The sequence below is a fragment of the Natator depressus genome, chromosome 2, assembly GCF_965152275.1.
Source record: "Natator depressus isolate rNatDep1 chromosome 2, rNatDep2.hap1, whole genome shotgun sequence".
In the NCBI taxonomy this organism is placed as follows: Eukaryota; Metazoa; Chordata; order Testudines; family Cheloniidae; genus Natator; species Natator depressus.
In genome coordinates, this window is record NC_134235.1 from 171,154,442 (window position 1) to 171,176,073 (window position 21,632).

The following is a 21,632-nucleotide window of genomic DNA, read 5'->3' on the forward strand; positions in this document are numbered from 1 at the left end:
TGGAGGGAAAAAAGGGAAGGAAACCTCAAAATGTCTGGAGATGTTTGGACATTTATCCAAACAAAACATTTGTACCCTCTAACCCAAAAGTATCTGTCATACAAAAAGATCCCCAAACAACCAAATAAAAAAGGGAAACTAAATAACTCTCAGGCCAACCACCATGTAGGTATTATACATTGCTGAAGGACAAAATATGGGGTCAAATTCTGTTTTATTACATTAATGTAAATCTGGAGTAACTCCAGTGAAGTCTATGGAGTCAGCCTAGTTTTACACCAGTAACTAAGAACAAAATTTCTCCACGTGCCTTCTGCAGTGTTGTAAGTGGGCCAGCTGTCATTTCCTGTTCTTTGTTGCAAGGGCCAGAATCTGGGGCCAGGGTGTCAAGTGTCTGCTTATGTAATGCAGTGACAAGTTCTGATTTTTGGTTTGGGGAGGGGGATGGACAGGAGGAAGATAAGTCTTCCCTGTTCCTTCTCAGTATTGCTGAGAAGGCATTCGTTTTTGATTCTTGCAGCTGAAAGTTGAAACCCTTTCCTTTTCCAGCTGAAACAAAAGGCACTCAACTCAGCACTTGGGTTGTTTATATGATATGCTATGTGATTCCTAAGCACATAGGTCAATTAAAAGGCAGGGACATTTTCTGTAATGTCACAGTCCCTTAACTTTGTGCCCAATCCTGGAAGGGGCTGAGCACCTCCTAAGGTACGCTGAGCAGCCTCTATGGCCACTGATGTCACTGTACTGAGAACATGGCAGGATAGACTCAGCATTCTGCAGTATTCGGCCCTTTGTGTGTATTGGAGAGGAAATGCTGCATGAGCAAGGGAAGAAACAATAATTACATTTTGTGAATAGGCTTTCTTCCTTCAGTTAAGCCTCTAGCAAGCCCTGTTAGCCTGTTGACATTTATGAGAGCATGTTCAGCAAGTATGAGGACCCAAACTCGAAAGAGCAGAGTATTTACGCCTTTACAAAAGTGACCCCTACGCTTTTAGAAGAAAACATAAGATAAAGTAATCTAAATCATGACCTACTTATAATGCTCTTGTCTTGAAGGAAGAAAAGCTATCAACTGATAACTTACATTTCTTTCTTCTTTGCAGTCTATAGTTATAACTCCTAGCAGTTTGTGGGGGTCTGAATCTCTAAATCTCTCTCAGTGTCTCCATTGCTCCTTCTCACCTTTTAAATGTCCTCTCTAAAAGTTACATGTAAGCTTTTAAGCTCTTGGCATTCTTCTTCTTTTGTCACTTCCCTTAATCCTAATAATGCTGACAGTCCAAAGGCAACAAATGCACACACAACCCTCCCCTGTCAAACTTATGGCTTTAACCTGTCAGCTGTAATAAGGTTTGCTTTCTGACAGAACAGTGCCAGAGAGACAGAAATGGGCCACTTATTCCTCTCACCTTGCTTTTTTGGGGAGAGGTACTAACTCCCAGCCACAATCCTCAAATCTCTCAGATTTTCCATACCAATATCTAGTTTTGTTCCTCTTTGTTTGTGAAGGGAAACACTCAATGGTTCCTCTTGGGAATTTTTTGCTTAAGAATTTTTTGCTTATGGGCTCTAAGGTTATATTTCTGTTGTATTCAACAAAAACGGTTTATGCTTCCTTTACAGGAGGACCAGTTTTTCAAGGGTCACATATCTGAATCAGTTTGTGCTTCAGATATTTGTCTGTCCTAGTAACATTTTATTGTAAGCATGAAATCTTGCCAAACACATAGATAATGAGAATATAAAGAATAACAATATAGGAACTATACTTTGATTAGGAGAATTATATTATATCCCATAATCATCTCCCTTAGACTGAACTGTAATAGGGCAATTAGGAGAGAGGAAGGGACTCAAGAAGGAAAGAGAGGGGAGGAGGATGAGGAGAAGGACCCAGGATTAAAAAAATAACAAAACAAGCAAAACTAACGCACACACCACTAGGAAAGGGGGAAATGATGAGTTTATAGCCTGTTTGTACATCCAGTACCTTAATTGTTACATGGCAGTTTGGGATATTATGATGATAGGTACCTAATAAATATCCTAGGACCTAGAGAGATCATTTATGTAAGATCAAATATTTACAGATAATCTGCATATGCTAACTGCAAACAATATGCTGGTATAGTACTTATAAATTACTTTGTAGAACTAAAATCACTTTCAAGGGAAAGTGAGCTAATTCTCTATATTGATTGAGAAAGTAAAGGCTTGATCTTCTCAGGTACAAATTATTTGCAATTCTTATTGAAATCGCTGGGCCAAATCCTTATTTGGTTTTTACTTAGGCAGAATTCTCTTTCAAGCCAATGAGAGTTTTGCCTGACTGTGAAGGAGAAACAGAGTAAGGATTTCAGGATGTGTCCCAATGGGAGGTATAGGTGTTCAGATTTGTCAGGATCAAGCTCTTAGCAGAGGGCATTGTCTTCTCAGGCAGCTGTAGCAGAAAGTTTTTCCCTCTCTTTTCACATACTTTTCAGGTGAAGTTGTTTCCTTAGTTTTAGACACAGCTACATGGCTTAATATAAGAAGGTTTTTTTGGTATTCATTAAAGTATGGTGGGGAATTAAGGTCAAGATCTTGGGAGACTGAGGGAGCTGGCTGAGAGCCAAAAATCTGCATGACACCAGATAAGAGCTCCCCTGCTTCAACAAGGTTATAGGTGGGAAGAAGTTTTCTCAGATCTTCATCCAGCTATAAACCTAAACAGTAGAACAATCTTTCCCCCATGGGAAACTTAATAAAAACCAAGCACTGGGAGTCAATGTATAATTGCTGCATTTCGAAGGGAAGTCTTCCATACTAAACAGGGAGAGTAAACCTGGGGCCTGAAGAACAGAAATCAGCATAAATAACATTAAGTGCCTGGACTCTGTTACCTAGTTTGTGGTATCTCATTTGATTCGCTACAGCAGTGTGGAGGAAAAACAAACCACAGTTTTACATTGACAGAGTCCTGTAGGAGTTAGACACACTCTGGTTGGATACTGCTGCAGAGTCACGTTCTTGTGGTCTGGGAGTAGAGCAATATCTCTGATCTGTTTTCTGCTTTGGCTGCCTTTATTCTAATGGGTACACACGATACATAAATGTAGACTAGAATAAAATAACCCATGTCTCATTTCCCATGCATAATGGAAATAATCCACTTCTTGGGTCTGATATTCCTTATACCAGTGTTTCACACCGGTGTTACTCTACTCACTTCAGTGGATTTACTCCTGATTCACACCAGCATAAGTGAAGTTAGAATAAAGCCCCTGGAGTCAAAATCTTCCAAACCACTCAAAAGTCATGACTACTGTTGATATGTCTACACTTGGAGTGGAGGTCTAATTTCCAGCTTGAGAATACATATCCATGCTAGCTCTAATTGAGTACCGCACTAAAAATAGAAGTGTACCCATGACTGAGGGGCTAGGCACCCTGAATACAATCCTGTCCAGGATCTTAGGCTGTGTCTACACGTAAACTGCTAGAGTGGCACAGCTGCAGTGCTGCAGCTTCGCCGCTGTAGCGCGTCCGTGTAGGCAATCATGACAGCAACAGGAAGGGTTTTCCCATCGCTGTAGTTAATCCACCTCTCCAGCAGGCAGTGACTAGATCAATGGAAGAATTCTTCTGTCAGCCTACACTGGGGGTCAGGTCTGAACACCTATGTCTCCTGGGAGAGAGGGGGGATTTTTCACATCCCTGAGAGAAGTATGTCAGGTTTCAGGATAGACCAGCCTTCGTTAAGTACTTGGGTGGATGGCTCCTCCTGCTGCTGTGGTTACACTGCTGGTTCCAGAAAGCCCTTCCATGACTGCTGTCTATTAATAGTAGTACTAGTACAAGTATCATTTCATCTCAGAAATTCACACCCGGGGTCTTTGCTGGTGGGGCTGCATGTTGTGGCAAGTGCTCGGCATTACTACATCTGTGGTCACCGGTAAACAAAACAGGAGCAATTGCACGCTGCGTCACTAAAGTATAAGGACAATGTGTATGGGAGAGTCACACATCTAAAACAGCTATCAGGAGAAGGAAGAAGAGACCAAAGAGGGAGCCCCGGGTTCTTACAAAATATTTAAAACTTTTCTTGATACTCTGTAAAACACCTGGAAATGTTTAGACCAGACCTAGCCATTAAAACCCAGCAACCCCACATCCATCTCTGTGCTAGGCTCCGCTGAAGAAGCCAATTGCTTGGAGGTTTATGCAACCTTTTGCAGATTTCTATGGCATAAGGAACAGTCATAATTTTTGGTGGACTGGGGCCTAAGAATCTTGTCGCGTTCATGAAGAAACTCAAGCTGAAAGTTAGGATCCTAAATCTGTATTTGAACACCTAACTGACCTAATCTGATTACTTCTAGGGCACATGGAAAAGGTCATCTATTTTCTGCATGCATTAGAAAATGGGGGAGGGTAATAAGTGCAAATGTAGAGGTGGGGAATTGTTTGAGGGGGAGGAGGATTTGTAGTGAGTTACCTTAAATTGGTACACTTAGTGTGCATTTTAAAGTTATGCCTGAGTGCCTAGAGGATATGGTCAGATGCCCTTTAACCCCCTAAATAAATCCATAATTAGGCATCTAAATAAAAAGTTCAAGTAAATGTAGATTTAGGAGCTTAATTTTCAGTGTCCAGGTTTTGGCATTTTGGCTCTGGTGTTTTATATATTTCTGACTGCTATATGCACTCAAGAGCACTCTACAATTGTTAAATAATAAAGATGGTAATTCATGGTAAACAACCTGGATTTTTCCCCCATCAGAAATGGTTTCTTCACTTTTCTGGATTACAGAGCTCAGAAAGTTCTAGAGGTTCTGCAGCTCTGACCTGGAGAGAAGGCTTCTTTGGGGGAGAGTGAGACTTTGAGTAATCAGTGGACAAACTTAAGGCAGTTAGCTTGAATATCTTGAGGCTAACTGACTCTAGGTCATAAGCAATGCCTAGGTTAACACAGAAAGTTAAGCAGAGCAGAAAATGGCAAATTACCTTATTAGCCCTTGACAGGTCAGCCTGGTGTTTCTCATACACACTACAAAACCCACTCATCTTCACATCGAGAAGTCTAATGTAGATGGATTTCTACAGAAATGCTGCACAACCTGGAACTTGTACTTTTTGTGAGTCTTCATGTCCACAATCAGGACTGTCCATAACCACCTCTATAGCCCATCTATAGAGATGGTTCTGGACCTCTCAAAGACTTTGGAAAACACATGGGACTTGCAGAATGCCAGGAAAGTTGTTAGACTTGTTCTCTGTCAAACCAAGTAAGAAGAATGTGATAGAGTCAAAGGATTCTCCTTGAAAATGCCTGGTCAACAGCATCCTCCCAGGCCTGTCTACCCTGTGGATTTGCCCTGATTCCAGCCATCCCTGTCCACCCACCAGAACAGCATTACTGGAGCAAACCCCTAATGCAGATATGGTAAATTGCAGTTAGCAACAGTGCAGCTTACCGCTGCTTGAAATGGGGTTTGTACCAAAACAACTTACACGGTTGCCTGATCACTGGTCGATGAAACGAGGGCTAATTCACAGTGCAGATAAAACTAGGGCTTATTTCCCCAGTTTCCTGAAAGGACTGTATGCTGGAGCACCTCAGCTGTTCTTAACTGGAGGTGGTCTCTAATGTACGCAGGTCACAAGCCATTGAGGGCTTTATAGGGCAAGAACAACACGTTGAATATCCTCCTGGAAATGAACTGGAAGCCAGTGTAGATCTTGAAGCACAGGTGAGAGGTCTTCCCTGAATGAGGACTGTTAAGCATATAGGGCACTTCCTTAGCTGAAATCTCTTAATGGTGTTAAAATGTAGCCTGTATAGAGTGCATTGCAGTAGTACAATTTCAAGGAGACAAAAGCATGGCTAGACATAGTGACATCCACATTCAAGAAAAGAAGTCACAACCTAGATGGAAGACAGTGTGGTCTAGTTGGCAGAACACTGACTAGGACTCAGAAAATCCAGGATCTATTCCTAGCTCTTCTATTGGTCTGTTGGGCAAGCCATAGCACCTCTCTGTGCCTCAGTCTCCCCATCTGTAAAATGGGGATAATGACATTGACCTCCTTTGTGAAGTATTTTGAGATCTACTGATGAAAAGTGCTATATAAGAGCTAGGTATTATTGTTATTATTATAGTTGGACACAAATGGATGCAAATATTCTTGGCCACTGGTGTAGCTGTGGAATCCAACAAGATGCCCAGGCAGTGAATCTATGTCATAAACATCAGGCACTTTCCCTAAACCAAGACAATTGCCTCTGCCTTTCTCCCAAAATCTTCCTACAGCCTACATGCGTTATTCCAGTCTTGTCTGGGTGAGCCTCAGCAAGTTCTCGAGTAAGCTTCAATCTGTTAGAAACTGGGTAAATCATTCAGCTGCACCTACTGAGCTGATTAAAATGGATATATAAAGCTGGGTGGTACCATCACACTGACTACAGCCCATGTCCTCACTAAGCTTCCTAATGGTCCCATACACATTAGTATTCAGGTTTAGTGTGCAGGTGCTGGGTGGTTGGTGGCCCTGATATGCAGGAGCTCAGACTAGATGATCTGGTGGTCCCTTATGCCCTATGAGTCTATGACATGCTGAATAGTGGGGTGACAAAATGGAACAAATGAGATACAATGGAGGTGTTCAGATTTGAATCCCTATGAGACTTGGGCTAGGAAACGGGTATATGGCTGAGTCAGAGACAGGTTTTGAAATCTCACGAGCTCTGAAATCTCACAAAAAGATTTGGTTTGGATCTGAGGAATTAGCATCCTGACCATTCCCTACTATTTAAAGGAGTCCAAATGTGAAGGTCTGGTTTTGACCCATTTCTAAAGATAAAGGATACCAAAAGAAACCACCATTCACTGAGTGCAATTGTAGGTTCAGTGGCTGTGTCGTGATGAAGTGAGACTTGTCCTTTGCTGCTCTTGTATTCACTGTCATTAACTGGCAGAAACACTGAATAGAAGTGTTGTGCTCATCTTCTCCACAGCATTTAAGATTTTATTCATAATACAGACATACCTCGGAAGGGATGTTATTTTCCCCCATTTCTCTATACAGAAGCGCCGCAGACCATTGCTCCCTCGAAGGGCTGCAAACCCCTCATATGGCACACTAGATGTTCCAGTGACAAACTGCAGGAACCGTAGCCTCTGTTCATTGTTAAATCTCTCCACTGCTGCCCAGAACCACCGTATTACAATATGCCCATCATGGTAGCCTGACAGAGAGAGATTAGAAACATACAAGTTAAGTGGGAACTGGATCTGATGATGTACCATTTCAATACATTTCCACAAAAAGAAATGTGAGCTGATAGCTTTTCTTGCTACAAAACCTCAGCCAAAGGACTGATCTAATGATTGATGAACTATGTCTTAGCCCTCTTGTCTTCTCACCTCTGGATAACTTAATATAGCTAACTCATTTGAAACTACAAAATTCCACGTACAGCAAAGCTCACATTTATAACTCACGTATACAGGCCTTTCCCAAAACATTTTGGCAAATACTATGGTTATCCATGTTAAAAATAAATGACTAATGTTGATATTCTATATGGCTCCTGACAGCTTGATGGAAAGGCTACATTTCTGATTCCCAAATACAACCAAGGCTGTAGAGCTGGATAAATTGTTACATCTAGAGCAGATAACATTCAATAGTTTTTCTTTAAAACAATGTAATAAGAGGAGTAACGAAATTAAATCAATGGTCCAGACAGTGAAGCTAGCATAGGAAGGTGCTGGCCTAGCTCCCTGCATCCTAGGTATGAATCACTTTAAGGGGCCATATCCTCTTTGTGGCCAATACCAGTCCCTTTTGGGGTTGTACTGGCCTCCAACATCTGGAGGGGAATGGCTGCTGCAAGCCCTTCCCTGGCAGACTTTCCACCACAGGAGCTCTGGGCTTGAGATTATGCTAGTGAAAGCCAGAATGAACCCACGCTCAATCTAGCTCAATAACTATATTTAAATAACCACCTGAGATAACACTTTATGCAGAAGAGTTAAACATGAAAATCATTATAGGGGATCCTCTTTATGGCTAGTTGCTCAGTGCTAAAGCAACAAATAGATAAGAACAGTTGGTGGTCAGCCAGCAGCCAAAATTTGGGTATTGTGTTTATGGGGGAGGACAGGTCAACTCCACTGAGTTTTCTTGTGTGTTGCTGAGCCGAGGGACCTGGGGGGACAACCCATTTGCCCATTACTCAACACTACCTGCACACACTATGTGCTATGTTCAAAACAAAATAAGTCCAACTAGTCCGGGCGGGGGGTTTAGTGCTGATGCTGAATGAAGGAGAGAAACACTTTGACTTGGGGGCTTTAACTTAGTGCTGCATTTTGTTAGAGTGTAACTGGGAGCGCAATTTGGCTCTATTAAAGTTAATGGGAATTTTGCCATTGTCTCAATAAGGCCAGGATTTTACTCATATTCTTCAATATAAATAAAGTATAGGCTAAATTCTTCAGTCTCTACTCAGTCAAAACTCCCATTAAGTCAAGGAAATTTTGTCTGTGTAAGATCTGAGTTGAAACTGCAAGACCTGTTCTAGTATTAACATGTCTATTGGCCAAATCGTGAGGTCCTTATTTAGTTTTCACTGAGTCCTTCCTGAGAGAAACCGTCTGAATTCAGTGGGAGTTTCCCTTAGAAAAAATAGAGCAAACACTGAGTATGCATCTCAGGATGTGGCCTGATAATAATTAAGGTCCTACTAAGTATGAGTAGATAGTTTACCTCCACGATATTCTGTGTTGTTACGCCAGTCATTGAGGTCTATTTCTGCAGTGCCTGCAATCACCAGCTCTAGCTCTCTGGCATCAAAAATGGAGACGAGCCTGGAGTCTACAACCTGAAACACAAACCATTCTTGAGCCCACTCTGGACTGGAAGTACAGCAGATGCATTATCTTAGAAAAACCCAGTCACGGCTCTAATGATTAGCTGCCTACTGTGACCGTGTCAACAGTCAGATTCCAATCACCTGCTGATAAATCAGTTGTTCTTCTTTTGTGAGTTTGCTGAGAATTTTAATTGAAAACAATGCTGACCTCTGAGGAGATTTGATCAGAATGGAACAGCAGAAGGAAAAATGAATAGTTTGTGCAGAGGACTTCTTCCTTCTGCATCTCTTCTGAAAAGTGATATTAATGGTCAACTGCGTAATAGATTTGCAAAATAGAGGGTATATTTTTCTATATAACTTTTAGTCTGTGTCAGAATATGGTTACAAGATAGCTGCCTTTGTACTTCAAGCATGATTAAACTGAGAAAAAAGAAAAGGAGTACCTGTGGCACCTTAGAGACTAACAAATTTATTAGAGCATAAGCTTTCGTGAGCTACAGCTCACTTCATGGCTTATGCTCTAATAAATTTGTTAGTCTCTAAGGTGCCACAAGTACTCCTTTTCTTTTTACGGACAAAGACTAACACGGCTGCTACTCTGAAAAATGTGATTAAACTGAGGTTTATCTTCTTCATGGTATTAAAAAAAACGCTTCACAAACTGTACAGTACTCAGATGAACACAAAATATAGAAACAAATATACAGCTTTTCAGTCTTTGTCAGTTCTTGTGGTGGTCGAGCAGTTTCATGAATTCTGCCACAGTGCAACTCTTGAAGCCAGCACTTTCATGAATTCTGCCACAGTGCAACTCTGGGAGCCAGATCCTCAGCTAACGTAAATTGACATAGCTCCAGTGACTTCAATGGAGCAACGCCCATTAACACAACCTTGAGATCCAGCATTTTATATATTAGGGCTAGCCACAGTTTATAGTATAGAATGCTAGATGTCAAACCATACTGTGATGAGTTCCTTAAGGATACAGTATGTCTCACTATCACTGGAAAGTTCTTCTTCTCAGTCATGTGCTCATTCTGCACTTCCTCATACTCCAACCCCCAACAGAAGAAGAAAAATTGGAACCCATACTTCACTACAGTATTTTATACAGCATCTTTCAAAAAGCCTTTATTGCTTAGAACAGCCACTAGTGGCTAGGGGGTCAGATTTTCAAAGGTACTTAGGTGTCTAATGATGCAGATACATGCCTATGGGCATTTTCAAATGTGCTTGGGCAGCCTAGGAACCTAACTGCCACTGGAAAATGGAACAAACCGAAAAACTGAAATAACCACAGAAGAAAAATCATTTTACAATTCTGTATACTGAGCCTGATTCTCCTCTTGTCTGCACTAGTTTTACTTCAATAAATTTGGATTTACACCAGGGTAAGTGAGAGAAGAATCAGGTTCACTATGCTTTATAGACTGAAATTTTTTCATAGTTACCAAAGCCAATACTAACAGTTAATATTGTTGTAGCTCATTAGCCAACAAACTCAGCCTCTGGCCAGGACAGCATATGACATACACAAGGAAAGTGAAATGTGGTTTGACAGGACACATCCTATCCAAACATGCCAGAAATTCTTATTCTATTTGAATGAAAGGAGACTTCTATGGGGTTGTCATAAATATAAAGGGAAGGGTAACCACCTTTCTGTATACAGTGCTATAAAATACCTCCTGGCCAGAGGCAAAATCCTTTCACCTGTAAAGGGTTAAGAAGCTAAGGTAACCTCGCTGGCACTTGACCCAAAATGACCAATGAGGGGACAAGATACTTTCAAATCTGGGCCGGGGGGGGAAGGCTTTTGTCTGTCTGTCTGTGTGATACCTTTGCCGGGAACAGATCAAGGATGCAAGCTCTCCAACTCCTGTAGAGTTAGTAAGTAATCTAGCTAGAAAATGCATTAGGTTTTCTTTGTTTTTGTAGCTTGTAAATTCGGTATGCTGGAGGAAATGTGTATTTCTGTTTTTGTGTCTTTTTGTACCTTAAGGTTTTGCCTAGAGGGATTCTCTATGTTTTGAATTTGATTGCCTGTAAGATTATCTTCCATTCTGATCTTACAGAGTTGTTCTCTTATCTTTTTTTGTTCTTCTAATAAAGTTCTGATTTTTTAAAGAATCTGATTGGGTTTTTTGGGTCTTAAAAATCCAAGGGGTTTGCGCTCATTTTGTTTATTCTCAAGCCTCCTCAGAAAAGGGGGTGTAAGGGCTTGGGGGGATATTTTGGGGAAATAGGAACTCCAAGTGGTCCTTTTCCCTGGTTCTTTGTTAAAGCACTTGGTGGTGGCAGTGTTTTACCTAATCCAACGGCAAAGACTTTGTGCCTTGGGGAAGTTTTAATCTAAGCTGGTAGAAATAAGCTTAGTGAGGTCTTTCATGCAGGTTCCCACATCTGTACCCTAGAGTTCAGAGTGGGGAAGGAACCTTGAGGGGGTACAGCTACCTAGGATAATGTCTTAGCAATTTATTTTATTTCCTTGATTGTGATCTTCCAGTTCTCTGTGCCTCTGATTGGCAGGCACGAGTGGTAGGAAAGGCAAGACTCTGGGAACTGACTATATTCTGTAGTCTGAGCAGATAGAGGATTTGATCCTGAAAGTCCTTGTATGGTACACAGCAGGGTGCACAAGGTTGGCAAGTAGAAGCTTCATGTGGGTGCAAATAAGATCAAGGCATGGTCGTCTGCACTGACAGTAATAAGCCTACCCTGAGTTCCCCCTCCCTTACTTGCAAGTGTGCATGGTGAAAAAGTGGCAGTATGTACAATTGTCTGAGGACACAAAAGCCTAAGTGTTGTCCTCATCTTACCAGTGTGGTGCTTAGCTATGTGCAATGTTCTCTGCTTTACTTTTACTATGAGATAGGAATATTGTTGTGACTGGATAGCAGTAATCTCATTAGTGCAGGTCAGGTTTACCTGTGCTGCTTCTTCCATTCATCACTCTTTATTGTGCAGGATCAAGTTCACATTCAGCTACCTTCTCCCTTAATCATTAACATTAAACACACAATCTCCTGATGCTACTACCCATGCCTGCTAAGGTTTTGAGAATTCCATTCATTTCTAAACTTATCTTCCTAACCACATCACAGTGCACTGATGTGGTATTGTCAGTAGGCTGCCCTTGTGCTTGTCACATTCAGATCATGAGTGGTAGATGGCGTGAGCAACTTTGTTACTTACTTCATAGAAGCCACGGACTAGAGCCTCTGTTTGCTGAACCACTCCTCGTTCTACACGCCACTTTACCATTCTCTCAATGTACTCCTTTTTGTTCTTTTCTGTCACCTGAGTATTTGAACCCCCAGATTTCAGCTCTCTTTCTGTCACCTAAGAAATAGAAATACATATTGGGGTAGCAATGCGGAGATCACTATGTATTTCAAAATTCAAGGCAGGCTTTGCAAAACGGTGCAGTGCAAGCAAAATTTCTGCATTCCTATCAATACATCGCATCTTTACAGCTCACCCTATGTTGGTGTCTCTCCCATTCCCATCAGAAAAATTAAAGTAATTAGCAGGGGAAAAACATATTCCAAATGGCATATCCAGATAATGACTCAGATTCTTTGATTCACTGACACCACACTTCGTGAAGTGGGACACATCAAGGTGCCATGATTTTCTCTGCTCAGCCCCTCTTTCCAGCACAGGCTACAGCAGCCTTGAGAATGCTTCAGCTTCTTGTGCCAGCTTGCAGTGTTCCCCCAGAAACCAATTGACCAACTGATCATAGCCAAAACATAGCTCACTTTCACCACACTTGTTCATCCTGCCTTTCTCACCAAGAGCTGCAGGGAGGGTGACTTAGGAGCCAGCTGTGCCAGCTCTGTGCCTGCTGCAAACTTCCTAACCAGTGCAAAGGGAACAGGCCAGGACACAGAATCTGCCCCAGTGTCAGGGAAGTCAGCTTGTCTCACACATGAAATGCAATTAGCTGGTTAACTGTTGGTTCAAAAACTTACCTGTTTCAGTTCAAAAGTTTTACTCTCATGTGACATGCTCCCTTAAGCAACAATTGTTACTGTGAGTAAAGCTACGTGGAAGTGTATAGCAATGGGTATAGAATTTCATAGCATCTTAAGGGTTTATTTTAGTTGGTTTGATTGCTGAGGTTTGAGACAGACAAGAAGTGTTTAGAAGGAAACAGCCTTAGGAACCTATGCAGTTGAGCATATGATCTTTGGCAGATGTGGCAAAAAATTATCTACTTTGTAATTAAACTAATTTCAAATTCAGTCCAATACATTAAAAACATTAAGAACAATTAAGGGTTTATTTGCATGAACATTTAATTTGTGGCAAACTGGGGGTGAGTCTACCCTGTAGTAGCCTGCTGCAGACAAACTGTCCATGTGGACCCTGCTGCTGCGAATTAACACTTCATTAATGCACTCTGATCTCGTCCCATTCAGGCATGTGGCAATTCTCCAAAAAGGGACATATTTCTGGAGTTTAATGTACCCAACCTACACTCCCCCCACATCACATATCCTTTCAAAGCTTATTTTATGTTCATTTAAATGAAGTATGATAAGCAGCTGTCAAGTGGTGCCATACGGCTGTAGGTGAGGTGAAACAATGGTACCCAAAATGAGAAAGTGTCATTTTTTGCACAATGACAGGTTTCAGAGTAGCAGCTGTATTAGTCTGTATTCGCAAAAGAAAAGGAGGACTTGTGGCACCTTAGAGACTAACAAATGTATTTGAGCATAAGCTTTCGTGAGCTACAGCTCACTTCATCGGATGCATGCAGTGGAAAATACAGTGGGGAGATTTATATACATAGAGAACATGAAACAATGGGTATTACCATACACACTGTAATGAGAGTGATCACTTAAGGTGAGCTATTACCAGCAGGAGGGGGGGGGCGGCAGAAACCTTTTGTAGTGATAATCAAGGTCAGCTATTTCCAGCAGTTGACAAGAACGTCTGAGGAACAGTGGGGGGTGGGGTGGGGGGAAATAGTTTTACTTTGAGTAAGAGTTCTTACAACTACAATACCCCACCTGCTGAAGTGAAGAAACAGATTGACAGAGCCAGAAGAGTACCCAGAAGTCACCTACTACAGGACAGGCCCAACAAAGAAAATAACAGAACGCCACTAGCCATCACCTTCAGCCCCCAACTAAAACCTCTCCAAGACATCACCAAGGATCTACAACCTATCCAGATCTTGGGAGACAGGCCAGTCCTTGCTTACAGACAGCCCCCAAACCTGAAGCAAATACTCACCAGCAACCACAAACCACACAACAGAACCACTAACCCAGGAACCTATCCTTGCAACAAAGCCCGTTGCCAACTGTGTCCACATATCTATTCAGGGCACACCATCATATGGCCTAATCACATCAGCCACACTATCAGAGGCTTGTTCATATATGCCATCATGTGCCAGCAACGCCCCTCTACCATGTACATTGGTCAAACTGGACAGTCTCTACGTAAAAGAATAAATGGACACACATCAGACGTCAAGAATTATAACATTCAAAAACCAGTTGGAGAACACTTCAATCTCTTTGGTCACTCGATTACAGACCTAAAAGTTGCAATTCTTCAACAAAAAAACTTCACAAACAGACTCCAACAAGAGATTGCTGAATTGGAATTAATTTGCAAACTGGATACAATTAACTTAGGCTTGAATGGAGACTGGGAGTGGATGTGTCATTACACAAAGTAAAACTATTTCCCCATGTTTATTCCCCCCCACCGCCCACTGTTTCTCACACGTTCTTGTCAACTGCTGGAAATGGCCCACCTTGATTAACACTACAAAAGGTTTTTTCCCCCCCACCCTCCTGCTGGTAATAGCTCACCTTAAGTGATCGCTCTCATTACAGTGTGTGTGGTAACACCCATTGTTTCATGTTCTCTGTGTATATAAATCTCCCCACTGTATTTTCCACTGAATGCATCCGATGAAGTGAGCTGTAGCTCATAAAAGCTTATGCTCAAATACATTTGTTAGTCTCTAAAGTGCCACAAGTCCTCCTTTTCTTTTTTGCACAGTTCCAGAAACACTGCAACATGACTACACCTACAGTTTTTACTGCTTAAGTTAATTTCAACACCTTAATGTGGTGTTTATTGGTCAAACACCAATGTGTGTCCAAATGATAATGTATTAAAAGGTTTGTATTGATTTTGCATGGGCAAGTATTTTTTTTTAACAGAAATGAAGTGGTTTAGCATGTGGCAACAATGCCAAATATCAACATATTGCAATATACTAACATGAAATGTTTTCACATCGCATATTCTTCATTGTCAAAGTATGTCACAAGTGATTATAATAGTTTTCTATATTTTCAAATGAAATTTGCTGACCAGATGAGTCTCATATTGAAGGCTGTGCACTAGTAGCAGTAGATTGCGTGCCCAGAGTTTGTACGGCGGAGTGGGTAGATATAAATATATGTGAATTCCTAATGTAATGCTTCTCCATTTGTACATACAATATAGTACATTCAATGTAGTCTGCATATATAGGCAATTAATTTGTAATTGCCTATGTATTCAGTACTAGTCTTTCAAATATTCTAGAAATTAACTTTTTAATTCAGTGACACGCTGTGTTAGTGTTAGAGATGACAATACACAGCTTCTTACCGGGCTTCAATCAAAGTGCTCTAAAATGGTAATTTTGAAACTAACATATAGATCTAATTTATATCTAATTTAGCATAAGTCTGTATACAATGTACAAAATGAAAAATGGTGATAGTGGTGGTGGTAATGCTAAAAATATAATAATTTTACCACTGCAGAGAAATTACAGTATATGAAGACATTGAGGACACAAGCCCCTTAAAGCTTACATAAAAGAGAAAAATAATCTTCACAAACTTTGAAAAATGTGTTATTTGTCAAGAAAATCAAAAGAATGCAAAACTGTCAAAGCAACCAGTGCTGGACAAAATTCTGTGATGCTGGCAGCAAAAGTCAGGAGAGATGAATTGTATTGGTGGCTACTGGATGAGTTTTCTAGTTTAGATGATGTGCCACCAATACTCTGTCACAGGGGTTGCTTTCAGAAATACACAAGCAAGTTGAATGTTGCACATGTCAGAGTTTTACTGAACCTAGGGAAGAAAACAGATTCTGAATCTGATCAGAGAACATCATGTTCATCTGCTTCTAAAGCCACCAGAGCAAGCATGTCCTCCAGCGATTGGTCCTGTTGCACTGTTTGCTTGAGAAAACCACCCAAGAAAGACAAGAAACTTAATAAAATAGGAACATTTGAGAGCAACCCATCTACGGGAGGTCGCACTTCAAAGACAAGATGATGACATGTTGCACTGAATATCTGTAGAAGACTTGATTGCTTTTGTCACTCAACATGACTTCTTCCTCTTTGAGTAAAAAGAATCTTAAAGCAAAACCATCTAGTTGCACTGCAACAATACCGTCACATTATGACATTGCACTTTATCAGCTAGTAGAAGAGATAGACAATGCTCTTATGTACAAGAAGGCTTTTCTGTCCAAGCTGCTACAAAGATATAAAGCCCTACGTCCCTCAGATGTAGAAACTGAAAGCTATTCTAGCAGCAAATTATAGGCAAGATTAGAAAAACACTATGGTTCTGCAATTTCATTCTATGAACAGCATGGGAAAGGCATATCTACCATTGTCCATGCAGCACAATGACATTAGCTGATGCTATCCAAGCTGCTAGTCATCTGAAGCAGGAACTTAACTCATCCAAATGTTTTGTGGATGTTCTTCTGGCGAATGAGCCTGATGAATAGCTTTCAAATGAACAAGTGATTTTGTATAATGCCGCTTCAATCCTTTGGTCTGAAATAGCCAAAATGAAAGCCTCAGAGTGTTATCCAAAGTCAGGTGTTTGTAGTTTACAGAGGGCAGCTACTTTTGTGCCCCAGTTGGTGCAGGAGTTTGTCCTTTGGTTGGTAGAGAAAGAGGCATATAATTCAGCCAGTGGTGTCGACCGTCAGAAGACATTCAAAGAAGCTGTCTCTCAGTTGCAGAGTGCATAGTATTTAAGTGTTCCAAAATGATCACACCACTGCACACAGGTCTTGCGGCATGGCTTAACCCATGAGTTCAGGTCTCACAATTGAATTGACATACTGTACCTCCATGGATTCTGCAGTTATGATGAGCTGAGGCAGTTCATCACTAGTGTTGCAAAAACTGAAGTAGAAAGACTCCAGAGGGGTATGTTCGTTTTAAATGGAGATACACCACATCATGCTGGTAGAAATCTCATCCATGAAGGAGACAGTAATACAGACACCAGCATTGAGAGCATTGATGGAAAGATACCTTGTTTTCAATGGCTAGAGTGGTATTTGAAGAACAGTTTGCAGGTAGTTCAGCATCACAAGAAATATCACTGACCCATGAGAAAGAAAAGTCACTTACACTACCCAGGCAATCAGACACTCGTATGCAATGTGCAGTATCTGAAAAACCTAGAACACATCCAGGACTGTCTCACGATAAAAAAAAACTTAGAAAAAAAACCTCTTGTCACCTATAAATGAACAATGTCTGAGATCTCTCCTGGACTCTCTTAAGACTACTACTTCATAATGTCCTACCAATACCAAATTGCATTGCTATTGTTCACACTCATGTGATTCCATTTTGGTCTGGTTTCAAGCACAAGCTTGCAACAAAGAAAGAGCACAGCAATTGCATATGTACCTATTGTGGATGAAGAATAAATGGAGAGATCTGTGACAGGTCCACTTGATTCTGATGGAACACATAGCTTCTTCAGCCTAGTCAAGATCTCTGTCATCAAAACATTTGCAGGCATGGCCAAGAAGACCAAATTTAAGTTTGACAATGGAGGGACAATCACAGCAGCTATCAATCCAGGAATTGTTTTCCGCAGAGTCCTGCCCTTAGCAAGATGAAGAGATGATGTTTCAGTGGCAACTGTTCTTTGGCACTGAAGAGGACCTGAGCCTGTGTTCTTCTTTCATGCTGATGGAACAATGAGAACAGACAAAGCTGAATTAAGGCATCAGCTGGAAGCTCAAGCTGAAAGAATCCATGAGCTAAGAGAATGGAACTATGTCTACACAGCAAAGAAAAACCCATGGCTGGCTCATCCACTCATCCTAGAGCCTGGGCTCCAGTCCAAGCCTGAAGTCTACACAGCAATGAAACAGCCCCACAGCCTGAGACCTGTGAGCTGAGTTGGTTGACCAGCAGTGGGTTTTTCTTTGCTGTGTAGACATATGCAAAGAAACCACTGTGTACATCAAAGATGCCAAGGCTGTGATACAAATGATGGCTGGAGACAAATTCCACATATTCAGTGTATTGGCCGCTGAGTACTTGGGGAAGGTCCTAAAAGGATTTGTCAAAGCTAATTCTGTAATCAAAGTCTTTGACATATGACAACTCCTTGAAAACTGCAGAAAGACAGCACTGGACAGCGTCTCAGGCTGGATACAAAAAATACCAGGTGATTGGTGGACACCCTTTGCCTCCATGAAAAAAGTTTCTAAATGTGGCATCCAACAAGCAGTCACTTGTAAATTTCCTCTGTGAATATATGATTCAAAATGCACCTTCTTGTTGGAGGCTTTTACAATGGGGAAGTAGCAAAGTCCATCACCAGTGGGATGTTGAAGTCCAAGACTTGTACAGTAAGAAAGCGGACACAAGGATGCCTCTGCGTGCTGTATGTGCTAATATGGCTTTTGAGCCTCTCGGTGTCAAAGTAAACATAGTAATTACTTGACACAGAAGGTCTGGTCCTTGTGGTTCATTACTTTTCAAAACTGGAACACATATATAGCATGTGGATTGAAAGAGGCATCATTATCAGCACAACTGACAAGTGTTGCTTCATACTTGTGCATGCAATTTGTGATGCACTCACTCCTGACTTCTGCAACATACTTCCTGCTGTATTAACAGGATGTGACTCTGTTTCATCCCTATTTGGTACTGGGGAAAAAATCTGTGTTCGATGCTGTCAAAACAAAGGGAGCTTTATGCTCCAGAGATCTTGCCAAACTGGGAGAGAGTGACAGACAAGCTGCAATTTCTGCAGCAAGAGAATTGTTAGCAGCGATGTATGACCAGAGTAAAAAAGAAAAGGACACTCAGAGAAATCTGAATAGTTTGCACCTCAATCTAGCCATCAAAAAGGACAAGTCACTGGCCAAACTCCCATCATGTGAGGACAGTTTTGAGGAGCACGTCTAAAGAGCATATTGGCAAACAAAGATTTGGATGTCTTTGCACATAGGTGACCAAGATATTGGATCACCACTACAACATGGATGGAAAAATGTGGATGAAGAACTACTTCCTGTATTCTTCAAGGGCCCAGTGGCTTCTGAGCTTCTACAAGACCTTATTTGTGCCTGTACCAGTAGGGGCTCACTGCACAATCAACTGTGTCTGTAGTCAGAACAATCTTCCCTGCACAGAACTGTGTACTTGCCAAAGCAATGGAGACCACACACTCTCAATAGAGACCATAATGATGAACAAGATGATGATAATGAATCTGACCAGAAATGTAAACAGCACTATTACAGTTCAATGATATTGTTCAAATTCATTATTCTATTTTGTTTCACACTTTAGATTGCTGTCGTGATGCTCTGAGGTCACAAAGAAATCCAATTTTATGTTCTTCAATAATACATACAGTCATTAATCTAACAGAAATGAATGCAAATATTTCAAAGTTTTAATTGTCGATGGTATTATTGTTTATCCCATTTATGTGGTAATGGCACCATTTGTCAGCCTCACGTCATACATCATCTTAAAGTAGACATTATAAGCTTTCCAATGATGTATTATGTGCATGTGTATAGAGAAGGTACATTAAGTCAACAAATCATGATGTCGGCTGCTCAACTGATTTCAAATAGGACTACATCAAAGCACATTAACAAACTGTTAAGGCACATCAGCAGAGTCCACATAGACAGTCTGCGGAAGGCTAGTGCAAATAGATTCACACCTCAACTTGCTACAAACCATATTTGTGCGTAGACAAGCCCTAAAAAAAATGATTTAGAAAGTGATGGAACCTCCTTATGCCCTTTTCAGTTTTCTGCTGCCATAGTAGTGATGTCTGCTATAGATAATGAATGGGCTACATACATGATTTATATGTTTATTGGTTCAAGAGATTGCAAAGAAAGCATATATACTGTGATCTTCATTATTCTGCCCATTGACAGGGACCTAGAGCAGCATCATGAATTATGGAAACACTTGATGATTCATCCAAGCTCAAGCTTTAATGAGAAGCAGTAAGAGCAAGTAAGGTTAACCAGGGTAAAGTTAGACATAATGGGCTAGCTCCTCAGCTGGTATACATGGACTCCAATGGAGCTGCACTCATTTACACCAGCTGAGACTTTGGCCCCAGGGCTCAATTTCATCCCTGAAGACAGTGCATAGTTGTGATAGAGTGATGAAAGCCCCTGTTCAGCAAAGCAGTTATGCATATGTCTAGCTTTAAGCACGTGCTTGAGTCCCATTGTCCAAAATCTCTTGCAGGATTTCCCAAAACATGCAGACTTCCTGATGACTGATTTCTTCAGCTTCTTATTATCTCTATATAGTATACTCCCATTTATCCAAATCCTCATTATCTGATCCTCTGCATTATCTGATTCCCTTCCTTGTCCCCCATCTATCTCAAGCTGATGAACAGACACCCCTGGGCTGAACTGCAAGGAGCAGGACAAGCCCCCAGACACGGGGAGGCCACCCTGCTGCTGAATGTGCAGGGAACCCTTGGGAGTGAGTGAACAGAGCTGTGACAGCAGAGCTGCAGAGGGATTCGTGTGCTGCCACAGGGACAGCGACACACAATCCCTTCAGGTACAAGGTGCAAGAAAGGCTGCGATCTTGGTGGAGTAGAGCAGAATCCCATGCTGCACCCAAACGTCCCTTCTAGATTATGTTTGCCCTATCCATCCTTTGAGATGCAGCCCCCAAATATTAATAGAGCTACCATGGTGATTTACGCTTTGGTAAAATATTGTTCACCCACACTTTAAATGATCCAACAACTCTTCAAAGTTGGACTCATCTGTGAGCAATACATAATTCAGGGTTCATTCTTCCATTTCCTAAACTTTCTTGTCCACAAGATCTTTGTTGTCTGACCATATTCTTTTAAACACAGGTTTTTTGACAACCAGTCTACAATTTTCAATCTTATAATTTTGCTGGCCAGACTTGTACACACCAAATTCTTGGGACTCTCTGCTAGATCATTTGCCATGTGTCTGCTTGAATGGTATCTGGCTCACACAGAAGTTATTCTTAAATACTGAATATCAGGCCCTCAGTATTCGCTTCCTCCCATGACCAGCTTTGGGCCTGATCCTAAAACCCATTAAAGTCAATGGGAGTCTTCTCATGGACTTATCATTTAACATTTATATTGGGGTAGCACCTAGAGGCCAACCTGATTGTGGCCTCAATATGCTTGGTGCTGTACAAACATTCAAAAAAATGACAGTCCCTGCCCAAAAAACCTTAAAATCCAAAAGGAGATTAGGGCCAGATTTTGATGCTCTTATTCACAATGAAAGACACCTTACTTCACCAGTAATCCCAGTGAAGTCAATGGGTCTGCTTGTGAAGTAAGGTATTAGTCAACATGAGTAAGGCTAACAGAATCTGTCCCTAAGCTGTTCATCTGTTTTAGTACTATCAGATATCTTGATCTTTTCTTTTAAAACCCATCTCATTTGTAGCATGCAACAAAAT

The 21,632-nt window shown here is 41.2% G+C and overlaps 1 protein-coding gene across 9 annotated transcripts in view; it reads right to left on the minus strand.

Annotated features, from left to right (window-relative positions):
• Positions 1-21,632, minus strand: part of HECW1 (HECT, C2 and WW domain containing E3 ubiquitin protein ligase 1) — a 348,636-nt gene that overhangs the window by 7,568 nt on the left and 319,436 nt on the right. For all 9 annotated transcript variants that reach the window (XM_074945295.1, XM_074945292.1, XM_074945293.1 and 6 more), the window contains 3 exons: positions 12,065-12,211; positions 8,761-8,875; positions 7,036-7,234 (listed from right to left, as the gene is read on the minus strand). In XM_074945295.1, the coding sequence (XP_074801396.1) occupies positions 7,036-7,234; positions 8,761-8,875; positions 12,065-12,211 (461 nt within the window). The remainder of the gene's footprint in view (positions 1-7,035; positions 7,235-8,760; positions 8,876-12,064; positions 12,212-21,632) is intronic.